General features: G+C 45.9%; 1 protein-coding gene across 2 annotated transcripts in view; it reads left to right on the top strand.

Annotated features, from left to right (window-relative positions):
* The window catches only part of plcg1 (phospholipase C, gamma 1), a 40,820-nt gene extending 28,721 nt beyond the window's left edge, over positions 1-12,099 (top strand). The window contains exons 16-33 of one of the 2 annotated variants that reach the window (XM_031803632.1): positions 888-989; positions 2,104-2,291; positions 2,726-2,926; positions 3,061-3,180; positions 4,912-5,092; positions 5,186-5,263; positions 5,387-5,490; positions 5,629-5,722; positions 5,952-6,021; positions 6,422-6,585; positions 6,719-6,815; positions 6,898-7,122; positions 7,267-7,415; positions 8,080-8,194; positions 8,509-8,670; positions 8,821-8,909; positions 9,271-9,542; positions 9,670-12,099. In XM_031803632.1, coding sequence (XP_031659492.1) covers positions 888-989; positions 2,104-2,291; positions 2,726-2,926; positions 3,061-3,180; positions 4,912-5,092; positions 5,186-5,263; positions 5,387-5,490; positions 5,629-5,722; positions 5,952-6,021; positions 6,422-6,585; positions 6,719-6,815; positions 6,898-7,122; positions 7,267-7,415; positions 8,080-8,194; positions 8,509-8,670; positions 8,821-8,909; positions 9,271-9,542; positions 9,670-9,712 — 2,454 coding nt within the window. In that variant the 3' untranslated portion in view covers positions 9,713-12,099. Of the gene's footprint in view, positions 1-887; positions 990-2,103; positions 2,292-2,725; positions 2,927-3,060; positions 3,181-4,911; positions 5,093-5,185; positions 5,264-5,386; positions 5,491-5,628; positions 5,723-5,951; positions 6,022-6,421; positions 6,586-6,718; positions 6,816-6,897; positions 7,123-7,266; positions 7,416-8,079; positions 8,195-8,508; positions 8,671-8,820; positions 8,910-9,270; positions 9,557-9,669 lie in introns of both variants that reach the window. The other variant, XM_031803633.1, reaches the window with a different exon arrangement.
* Positions 12,100-12,149: the final 50 nt, after the last annotated feature.

Here is a 12,149-nt window from a genome sequence, read left to right as displayed (position 1 = left end):
AGGAGAGACACTTCAGCACAAACTGCCTTTTTGATATTTTTTGGGCACTGGTTTTCAGTGTGTTACATTTTTATTTTATACTTCGGGGGTTCTTAAACTCCAATAGCTAAATGATCCTTGGTATGACCTTAAAACAATTCCATATAGTTTAGTAGAAACCCCCCCCCCCCCCCCCCCCCCCCCTTATTGTAAATAAGAATAGAATATATTTCTAAACTCTTCTACGTTTAATGTAGCTCAGTTGGTAGAGCATGGTGCTTGTGGATGGATGCTACCATGATTACAGATAGTTCTGAATGAATCGTGAAAGTTCGATATTGTACCCCCAAGATATACTAACGTCTCACCTTTACAAGCAAATCTGATTAATACCAGGGGAGGTTAGCATTTTTTATAAATTTTTTCATGTTATTTATGCCTCTGACTTTCTCACTCATCATGATTAATTCAGAATGATCTGTAATCATGCTAGCTTCCACATGAATGTAGCAGTGTTTAGAAACATATATTTTTATTTACAATAACAGTGAATCCAAAATGACACAATACGTTTTTTACCATCAATTTATATTGTGCACAAAATAATCTGAAACACAACCAAAACATTGGGGGGGGACTATGTACAAAAAGTGTTATAGTTTAAAAGGTTTCACAAGATATGGATGAAAAAACCCTCAAATGAAAGCTGACTTTAACCTTATAGTCACTGTATAATTTCAAATCCGAAGTGCTGAGTACAGAGCCAAAACAACAACCAATGTCACTGTCCCAATATTTGTGTAGCTCACTGTACATCCTTGGTTGTATGGTCCATAGCTCTTGTCACTGTTACCTTTTTTTAAGCAACTTTTTTATAACTCAAACACCATCTCCCCCTCTCTCTGCAGGAGTGGTACCCTCACTTCTTTGTCCTGACCAGCAGTAAGATCTACTACTCGGAGGAGACGTCTAGCAACCAAGGCAACGAGGATGAGGAGGAGCACAGAGAGGTAAGGCATTGCGGTACAGTGGGGGCTGAAATAAATAGGCTGAAGCATGTCTGCATTTACCCCATTGGGCTAATCATTAGCCAGATCTCATGTGTTCTCTTAACTAGTTATCATATTGATCCATTTATGTCCCAAGAAACTTGCATAAACACGGAATAACATCTAGGCCTACGTGTTCATTTTTCCCCCAACATGTTATCTGGTTTCCACTATTCTTGCTCAACCAAAAATATAATCTCATCACAATTTAAGTCATTCAAATAAATCATTTTTAGGTAGTGAGGCGTTGTACCTCAAGTCACCCTACAATTGACCAGTGTTACATTTAGCCCCACTCTCCCCTATGCACTCACTGAATTGCTGAGCAGAACATGCTTAACCATGCCCATGGGTTTGAAATGGTGCAGTTTGTGCATATTTAGGAGTTGAGAAATAAATGAAGTAGGAATGGAAAGCTGGGATTCCCCTCTTTAACAAAAGCCATTAAAACTGCTGTTTTCGCAATTGCAATAATTGTTGTGCATTGACTGCTTGTCAGAATGCACGTTTCCCTTCCTATGTCACTTATAACATGAATGAGCCACGGAGAGGAATATTTATCTAGCATAGAACACAACAACAAGCCGACTAGGTAAAGAAACTATTCTACTCTGGGGTTGTTATTTTTTTTCTATGAATGACTTGTTTTGTTTGCAGATAAATTACATGTGGAATGTTCTAGGCAAAATGCTCCTCAACAGAGTTTCATGTTCCATATTTTTTTATTGTGTAGAGGCAATGATTTTGCAGTGGCACATCACCACAGCAAAATAAAGGCAGCAGACACTCTGCAGTACATACAGGACAGAACATCACTTTATGGTGCTTAATGCCATAGGACAGGGTTTCCCCAACTCTGTCCTCGGGACTCCAAGGGGTGCACGTTTTAGATTTTTGGCCTAGTACTACACAACTGATTCGACTAATCATCAAGCTTTGATCATTTGAATCAGCTGTGTAGTGTTGGGGTAAAACAAACAAAAAAGTGCCCCCCTCGGGGTCCCCAGGACCAAGTTTGGGGAAACCCTGCCATAGGGGTTCCAACATTAAACTCTAGCACTCTCTGTCTTTCTAGGTCTCTAACGGTATGGACCAACATATAGCAGAGAAGTGGTTCCATGGTAAGCTGGGTGCTGGTCGCGACGGGAGACAGATAGCTGAGCGGCTGCTGTCGGAGTACTGTCTTGAGACGGGCGCTCCTGACGGGTCCTTCCTGGTCCGGGAGAGTGAGACGTTCGTAGGAGACTACACCTTGTCCTTCTGGTAAATCTCCCCTACTGTACCCCCACCCTCTACTAACTCCCTTCTCCTCACCCTTGTTCCTAGCTCACTCTGAACCTGCCTCACCCCACTCCTCATCCCTGTTCCTAGCACACTTACCTAACCCCCCTTCTCCTGACCCTCTGTCTCCTCACCCACCTCATTGCTTGCATCACATAGTTCAGATAATAATTGTGCTGTATGTTCTTGAGGGCTAGCCCCCAAATCTACGGTGCCCATAGGTTTGCTACACTCCTAAACCTTGGACCTGAACGGTCAATCAATCCAACTTGTTGTCCTATTGATTTTCTGTAGTAGCCAGTCACAGTGTAGGCTAGGCTGCTGGTCTCTCTGCTAATGCATGGGACAGGGCTGAGTAACTGGGATCATCTCATTTCAAATCAATACCTGGTCTCTCTCTTTCACTGTCCACACAGGCGTTCGGGCCGGGTGCAGCACTGTCGCATCCACTCTCGCCAGGAGGCGGGCAGCCCCAAGTTCTACTTGACAGACAACCTGGTGTTTGACACGCTATTCGCCCTCATCACCCACTACCAGCAGGTAGCGCTGCGCTGTAATGAGTTTGAGATGAAGCTGACTGAGCCTGTGCCCCAGACCAACGCCCACGAAAGCAAAGAGTACGTCCAGCTCTCAAGGCTTCAGATAGTCATTCATTTCAATCTCATGTGTGTCGGTGATGACTTTATGAAAGGAGAAGGAGGGTAGGAAGGAAAGTAGAAAGGATGTGTGTAAGTATGAGTGTATGTTCTAGGTGGTACCATGCCAACCTGTCTCGGAGCCACGCCGAGAACATGCTGATGAGGGTTCCACGTGATGGGGCGTTCCTTGTCAGAAAAAGGGCGGAGCTAAGCTCCTTTGCCATTTCTTTCAGGTGAGTCCCAAATATAGAAACAAACGACGAAACAAAAAGACAGAGTTGTTAGTTCTGGTTGTTACTGATGGGTGAAATGCAGCATTCCGGTATTAGTTACTTGATATTAGGAAAGTTGACACACGTTACCGCCTCACCAGCTTGCTAGAACTTGTTATGAAAGCAAGACGTTCAGAGTACTGAGCTAGCTCAGAGAACAGTAACCTAGTGCAAGCTTCTATGCCTTCTACCCATTAAAGATTTTCATGAGAAAGGAAGTGGTAACTGGTTTTGAAAATATTTTACTGGTGGCGCATTTATTATTATTATTTTTATCCTACAGTTGGCAACCTAAGCCACAAAATCGTAATATGGGACGGCAAGGGCTCTAAATAAAAACATGTCATTGGTAACTTAATGACATTATGTAACTTTATGGGTGACACTACCAAATTCACAGAAATGAGAGTTATAGCTCTATTCAACTTGAATGCAAGTCTAAGACGCGGTAGATCTGTTCTAGATGCACTTTCTATGCTTCCCTTTAAGTTTAGTTTGTGTATCTTCACTTTTGGTTTTACACACCTGCTTCGAACAGCTGTAACAACATGTTTGGTTATGGAAAATATATTTCACAGCGGTTTAGACGGTACGATGTTTCTCTACACTATACTAGTTTATTTTGTCACAACTGAAATTAGGCGAACTAATTAGAGTTTTTGCAACCAGGAAATGTCTGAGCGATTTCTGCACAGTGCAACTTAGGCACACAATGTGATTTTATTAGCACCACAGTGTGTGTATTTTACACCAGGTAGTCAAAGATCAAAGCAGTGACCAACTCGAGACGTGTATTAGATCACTAGTATAGCTCACACAGCCATCCACCTGGCCTCTCGAGACACGTGTTCTCTATTAGATCACTAGTATAGCTCACACAGCCATCCACCTGGCTTCTCGAGACACGTGTTCTCTATTAGATCACTAGTATAGCTCACACAGCCATCCACCTGGCCTCTCGAGACACGTGTTCTCTATTAGATCACTAGTATAGCTCACACAGCCATCCACCTGGACTCTCGAGACACGTGTTCTCTATTAGATCACTAGTATAGCTCACGCAGCCATCCACCTGGCCTCTCGAGACACGTGTTCTCTATTAGATCACTAGTATAGCTCACGCAGCCATCCACCTGGCCTCTCAAGACACGTGTTCTCTATTAGATCACTAGTATAGCTCACACAGCCATCCACCTGGCCTCTCGAGACACGTGTTCTCTATTAGATCACTAGTATAGCTCACGCAGCCATCCACCTGGCCTCTCGAGACACGTGTTCTCTATGAGATCACTAGTATAGCTCACGCAGCCATCCACCTGGCCTCTCGAGACACGTGTTCTCTATTAGATCACTAGTATAGCTCACGCAGCCATCCACCTGGCCTCTCGAGACACGTGTTCTCTATTAGATCACTAGTATAGCTCACGCAGCCATCCACCTGGCCTCTCGAGACATGCGTTACAGCATCTGCTCTGGCATTACTGACTGGGTTGTTTTGAAAATGTACAGGCCAGTTATTGGTCTAATTACAATGAACAGCATCTTCCATGACAATATGGGTTCTTGCCACTCGTCTTGGCATCCTCTTTCTTTATGGGGGTTTGGGTTCAGATTGCTGTGAAGCACCTGATGATTAATACATGCAGCAGGACACGTACGTGTGTGTTTAACCCTGTGTTGTCGTCCCCTCAGGGCAGAGGGGAAGATCAAGCACTGCAGGGTGCAACAGGAGGGCCAGACAGTGGTGTTGGGGACGTCAGAGTTCGACAGCCTGGTGGATCTCATCAGTTACTACGAGAAACACCCGTTGTACCGTAAAATGAAGCTCCGCTACCCTATCAATGAGGAGACGCTGGAGAAGATAGGCACCGCTGTGAGTGGACCACACACACACTTGTGCTCATGATTGTTGCTGTAGTCAATGTAAGTGAGTTGGATATCCTCTGAACTGTCATGTATTTGTCAGGAGCCGGATTACGGGTCTCTGTATGAGGGGCGGAACCCTGGGTTCTACGTAGAAGCCAATCAGATGCCCACCTTCAAGGTAAGACTGCACCGTTTCTCTGATCTCCTGTGTGTTTACATCCTGTCTCCTTCCCTCTCTTTGCAAATGTAACAATGCAAGGATTGTGTGTGTGTGTCCTAACCCCTTCACATTGGCCTGCAGTGCACAGTGAAGGCCATGTATGAGTACAAGGCCCAGAGGGATGATGAATTGTCCTTCAGTAAGAACGCCATCATCCAAAACGTGGACAAACAGGAAGGAGGATGGTGAGTGACATCACTCACAGGAAGTCAAGTTCACCATCCAAATCATCACAGAGCTACATGAGTTATCTGGGGTTGGTTATAGGACATCCTTCTAGAGTAAACCCCATTCCGTGTGTCTGTTTTAACTCTCTCTCTCAGGTGGAAGGGGGACTGTGGTGGGAAGAAGCAGCTGTGGTTTCCTGCTAACTATGTAGAGGAGATCAGTCCTTCAGCTGTGGAGCCAGACAGATCAGTAAGGCCCTCTACCCTGTAGACACATACTGGGATATGCATGAGATAATCCCACCTGCTAATAATCCACATTTTACAGCCACTAGTCTATGCTATGAGAGGGACTGTCATTTTCTAGCATTGTTTATAGCAACAACATGTAAAATGCTGCTGTTGGGTTTTTCGATTAGCATTCACGTCTCCCCTCTCTCTCTCCCCCTCTCCCTCCCTCCCTCCCTCCTCTCCTACAGCAGCTGACAGAGAACAGTCCTCTGGGAGACCTGCTGAGAGGAAGTGTAGATGTGTCTTCCTGTCAGATTGGTGAGTGACTCCTCCCCTTCCTGTTTCTATCCTCCTGCAGATGGCACGGTCACCTTGCCTCGGGAAGACCTCTAGATACTTGTATCTCCCTTTCTTTTCTTTGTCTCTCACCACCCACTCTCTCTCTGTGGGGTTATCACTGTTCCATCTCTCTCTCTCTCTCTGTGGGGTTATCACTGTTCCATTTCTCTCTCTCTCTCTCTGAGGGTATCACTGTCCTCTCTCTGTCTGTCTGTCTGTGTGTGTGTGTCTGTCTGTCTCTCTGTGGGGTTATCACTGTTCCATCTCTCTCTCTCTGTCTGTGGGGTTATCACTGTTCCATCTCTCTCTCTGTGGGGTTATCACTGTTCTCTCCCTCTCGCCCCCTCCTTCTCATCTCGCTCTCTCTCTCTCCCCCTAGTGGTGCGGCCTGATGGTAAGGGAAGCAGGCTGCATGTGTTCTCCCTCCTCCCAGCTGCTTCTCCGAGGGCAGGGCAGGTCTTGGACATCGCTGCCAATACCCAGGAGGAGCTCAAGGAGTGGGTCATCAAGATCAGAGAGGTCACCATGACATCAGAGGCCAAGGTATGGAAAGAGTCATTTGTAGTAAATGTGCGTATACCATGTGCAGGAATACTTCCTCAGAATCTGAGTCTTGTGGTTATCTGTGAAGTAATGACTGTGTGAGTAGTGTCAAACTGAGTCGTGTGTGTGTCAGCTGGAGGAGGGGAAGATGATGGAGAGAAGGAAGAAGATCGCTCTGGAGCTGTCTGACCTGGTCATCTACTGTAGACCTGTACCCTTCGATGAGGACAGTAAGGACACGTCTATACAGTTAAACACACTGTCACACACACATAAGGATATCTCACCCCCCATCTCCCCTTGCTCCTGTAGAGATTGGGACAGAGCGGGCGTGTTTCCGGGACATGTCTTCGTTCCCGGAGACCAAGGCAGAGAAATATGTGAACCGGATCAAGGGGAAGAGGTTCCTGCAGTACAACCGGCTGCAGTTGTCCCGTATCTACCCCCGTGGACAGAGGCTGGACTCCTCCAACTACGACCCTCTGCCCATGTGGCTCTGTGGATCCCAGCTGGTTGCGCTGAACTTCCAGACTGCAGGTACAGAGGGAAGGATGAGTTGTTACTGAGTGAGAAGGGGATTTTTCCTTTTTCTAAACTATTATTATTTTATTTTTTTACGGTGACTGGTTTTCCTTGCATTAACTTTTTGAAGATGACTGACTGAACTTCTCTCCTCTCCAGACAAGCCCATGCAGATGAACCAGGCTCTGTTCATGTTGAACGGGAGAAGTGGCTACGTCCTCCAGCCACCAATCATGAGAGACGACAACTTTGACCCCTTTGACCGACACACACTGAGGGGCCTTGAGTCAGTGACCCTGCAGATAGAGGTGTGTGGTCTTCTATCCTCGTGGAAATCCTCAGAGGTCCCCACAAGGATTGTAAAACAAGGAAAAATCTCCCTCAATGGGACATTTCCCATGTCCCCATGAGGACATCGGCTATCTTAAGCTTAGGGGTTGGGGTTAGGGAAAATGTTAGGTCCCCACGAGGACATCGGCTATCTTAAGCTTAGGGGTTGGGGTTAGGGAAAATGTTAGGTCCCCACGAGGACATCGGCTATCTTGAGCTTAGGGGTTGGGGTTAGGGAAAATGTTAGGTCCCCACGAGGACATCGGCTATCTTGAGCTTAGGGGTTAGGGAAAATGTTAGGTCCCCACGAGGACATCGGCTATCTTGAGCTTAGGGGTTAGGGAAAATGTTAGGTCCCCACGAGGACATCGGCTATCTTGAGCTTAGGGGTTGGGGTTAGGGAAATGTTAGGTCCCCGCGAGGACATCGGCTATCTTGAGCTTAGGGGTTGGGGTTAGGGAAATGTTAGGTCCCCACGAGGACATCGGCTATCTTGAGCTTAGGGGTTGGGGTTAGGGAACATGTTAGGTCCCCACGAGGACATCGGCTATCTTGAGCTTAGGGGTTGGGGTTAGGGAAATGTTAGGTCCCCACGAGAATCTAAAAACGTGTGAAGGTGTTTAAACGGTCTGTCCTCTCCAGGTGTTGGGTGCTCGTCACCTGCCTAAACACGGTCGTGGCATCGTGTGCCCCCTGATCGAGATCGAGGTGTGTGGTGCAGAATATGACAGTGCCAAGCAGAAGACTGACTCAGAGGGTGAGTAACACATCTTACACTAATACTTAATTCAACCAATCAGGTTCTTTACATCTAGTTGGTTAGTTGAACCAAGTGTTATTTCGAAGAGAAGGGTCCTAGGTTTTAGGGCCAGGGCAAGGATGTAGTGATGGGTTTGGAATTAAGCTTGTCATTTCCTGTCCAGTTATGGGAAAACAAAGTTGTACAAATAACTAAGGATTGTGTGGCAACCTGATGGACAAAACATCCCTGAGTGTCTACACACAATATATGACAATGGGGACTTGGCTGATCTAGTCTTCTCTCTCTCTCTCTCTCCATGTTCTCCTCAGCGGATAATGGTCTGAACCCCACGTGGCCTCGGAAGCCTTTCCAGTTCACCGTGTGTAACTCTGCCTTTGCCTTCCTGCGCTTTGTGGTGTATGAGATTGACATGTTCAGCGACCAGAACTTCCTGGCTCAGGCCAGCTTCCCCATCAACAGCCTCAAGACAGGTAGGTGTCATATCGCACCAACATCCACTTGGATTGACTGAGACAAGTATGATGAGCTGGCTCTCTGACTAGCAGAATAGTTTGGCATTTCAGATTATCATTCTTTTGGCATTACTAGACTCATGTCTGTGTGTCTCTGTGTGGTGTCAGGTTACCGGTCAGTCCCTCTGAAGAACAGCTGTAATGAGGATCTGGAGCTGGCCTCTCTGCTGGTGCACATGGACATCACCCGGAGCAGGGTGGGTACTGGTACACTCACTGGACTGACTCCACCACCACTGTCAGTTCCCATCAAACATTGACAGTTATTCACTAGGGCCGGGATGGTACCAGTATCACGTTACTCCTTAGTATCCTGGCAAGGAAACAAAATACAGAGGATCTAACTTCTTTAGAGGAAAACATCCCTAATGTTGGAAAAAAATCTCATTATGTTGTCATCCAGAATCACATTTATTTTCCAAGCTATAGTGCACAGTATTTTACATACAGCAGGTTTTTAAAGGACCATAGTGTTATCTTTGTGTTGGAAAACACATTACGTTACTGGTATCATCCCTGATATTCACTCCTCCAACTTATTTTCTCTCCCTCTACTAGGCTGAAAATGGGGAGGTGCTGAGCCCGTTCCTGCCGGTAGGAGGTGTCTCTGCAGCGGTGGTTACCCAGACAGGGCGTGAGCGTCTGGGGGAGACAGGCTCCACGTCCTCAGCCTCCTCCATGTCCCCTCTGCCCCAGTCCCCAGCAGCCCAGACCCAGACACAGGCCTACAGAGGCAGGGAGGGCTCCTTCGAGGCCCGCTACCAGACACCTCTGGATGACTTCAGAGTATCACAGGAGGCTCTGCTGGACCTGGACCCTCAGAACAGGAGGTATGTGTAAGGAGGTATGTGTAACTTCTATCTGTCTGTGTTGGTGCATTTCAGTTTTGAGATTTTAGCGTGTCCTTGCTTGCTCTCTCTCTCTCTCTTTCTCTTTCTCTTTTCCTCCCCCCCTCAGGATGATGCGCAGGACCAGAGTAGGCGGAGAGAACCGCGTTTAGGCCGGACCAATCAGGGCGTATTCCAACCACCCCAGCTCCTCCCCGTACCGATGATGTCACTGACTGCTGTGAACACTGTTTCTATGGAAACGCCCACCACCGCTTTGGCCTACATTTCAGGCAGCTCTCCCTTGCTCTGTTCTCTTTCTCTCCTCTGTGTCCCCCTCCTGGAGTGAGTGTGAGGTGGAGGGGGCGGGAAGGGAGAGAGAAGACAAGGATGACAAACAAAAAAAATTATACGTGAAGTTTCAGCCCTCGGCTAAGATGTCGGGAGATGGGGAATTTTGGCGTGCTCGACTCGAGCGCAAAGGTTTGCGAGGGAAAGAAGAATGGAAGAGGGATGGATGAGATGAGGGAGGGAGCTGTGAAGGTGTCAGTTTGAAACTGTTTTCCACATTAGGTTATTATTTTTCTCTTCTCTCTGGCGTATATGAGTATATATATTTATTCCTGCTGTGCTGTTGGCCAGACGACGGCAGCAGCCAACCTGCTCTTAAAGAGCTTCTGTCTCCATGGTTTTTTAATTATTTTTATTTAAACTTTTAAACATTCATGTGATTTCTTTTTTAATGTGTAAAAAATGAGGGCTCTCTGTAGAGTAACTCAAGCCTTTATATACACACATAGGCTTTTCTTATTTTGCCAAACTTGCATTCTGAAAACTACGGATCATTCCGTTGCCTGCCTTGTGATGTAAAAACAGTCACACTCTTACCCCCTATACAATCTGGAAAGCTGAAGTGTAACAGATTCCGTGATAGAAATGTAAAGGTAATTGAGCTGACAAATGCAGCATTTATAGTGAAAGCAGCCTGTGCTCACGCGAGAACATTGCCTTTAAATTCTAATCACGCTGTAAAACTGAACTTCGGCGGTGTGTCTTGAATAGAGCCAAAATTACCCCCCCCCCCCCCCCCCCCCCAATATAGAACTTTATCAAAAGTGCTACCCTATTTGGAGATTAGCATGGCATTATTTTCCTTTTTTAGGATGCCATACTGCATTGTAGAGTGCTGGAACTGTGCTAGCCTGTCTGTCCCTGAAAGCAATGCTGTGAGTTCAAATGCTAGTGATGAAGTCACATCCTTAATGTTTTATCTCTGTTTCAATGTGGATATATGGTGGAGGGAGGAGAGGCAGTGTGTTGTATTCAGTTCTGCCCACACGTTTACAAGACGGGCTTGGTATTAGCAGACATTCCGGTGCCAGCGCAGAGCCATGTTTTTGTTTTTAAATCATGTTTTACTGTAGCAAGTGTCTACAGTTTCTGCTCTGGACTTCATTACATTTCCACTTGGAATGAAAGGCATTAGTTATCTTTGTTTACCTTTGTGTTAAAGTTGTCTAAATTGTAGACCGTCATTCCTCTTAAATGTACTGTCTTAACTGGTTTTGAGGGGCTTGCATGTAGATAATCTTAGAGTAGAGCGCGCTAGGAAGTCGACTAACCTAATTAAGTGCAGTATTGCTGGCCGAGAAGGACCTAACTGAAATCCCATAGATAGTATCGATTGAAAGGCTATTCTTAAATGTTTGTAGGTCGGTGGTTCTTGTATGCATATTATTCAGCTGAGGGGATGTTTGTCTTTTCCATTCCGGAGATTCCAGATCCCCCCAAGATTTTCTGAAGATTCTTTCAGTACTGCTGATTGATAGACTTCTGTATTAGACGTGCAGAGACATGAAGGGGTTAAATCACTGGTCTATAGTGACATGACTCAGCCTGCAGGGATCATAACAGCACATTTATGTATATCGGTGTTGTTCCTGAAAGCTCAATTGATCATTCCTGACTGACAAACGCCCCCAGTCGGTGGTTTAATGGAAGTTGCTCTCAGCAACCAATCTGAGGTCATGCACTTTTGTGCTTACCCCCACAATAGTTTAGGCTGGGAGTAGGGGATGCCGGAGTGATTTCACTTGAAATGCAATGCCCCTCTTGAGCAGACCATACACTCGAAAACCAGTATTTAGAATGTTATGCCATGGAGGGAAACTCATTTTGAAGCCATATGGAACATGGGGGTTGGAACTGAATATCTAAGGTCTGAATCTTGCCACCTTTTGTTTTGCTGCCAGTGTTTCACGGTAAGGTTGGGGGAACGTGTACACACACACACTTTGTATTGCTCCTAATGCTGACCAGTGTGCTTTCTTCCATGGGCCTCGATGTACACGACTATATATCTACATTGTTCTTTCAGAAATCCTGTTATGTTTCTTTTGATCTAGACACATCACAATTGTGACTGATGGTCTCATTTACAAACCAAGCCTTTCTGTATTGTGCCTAAGCTATGGAGAAAAAGTACAAGTATTCCTTTTCATTTTGCCTTTCATATGCAACATATTCAAGCCTGAGAATTAAAGTACTTAATCAACTATGATTGGCCTGATCTTGTGCTTGTTTGATTATAATGCATCAACAGACCTATGA

Source organism: Oncorhynchus kisutch, linkage group LG24, assembly GCF_002021735.2.
Source record: "Oncorhynchus kisutch isolate 150728-3 linkage group LG24, Okis_V2, whole genome shotgun sequence".
Classification (NCBI taxonomy): Eukaryota; Metazoa; Chordata; class Actinopteri; order Salmoniformes; family Salmonidae; genus Oncorhynchus; species Oncorhynchus kisutch.
The sequence above is the reverse complement of the archived record's forward strand: the minus strand, read 5'-3'. Positions and strand labels throughout refer to the sequence as shown.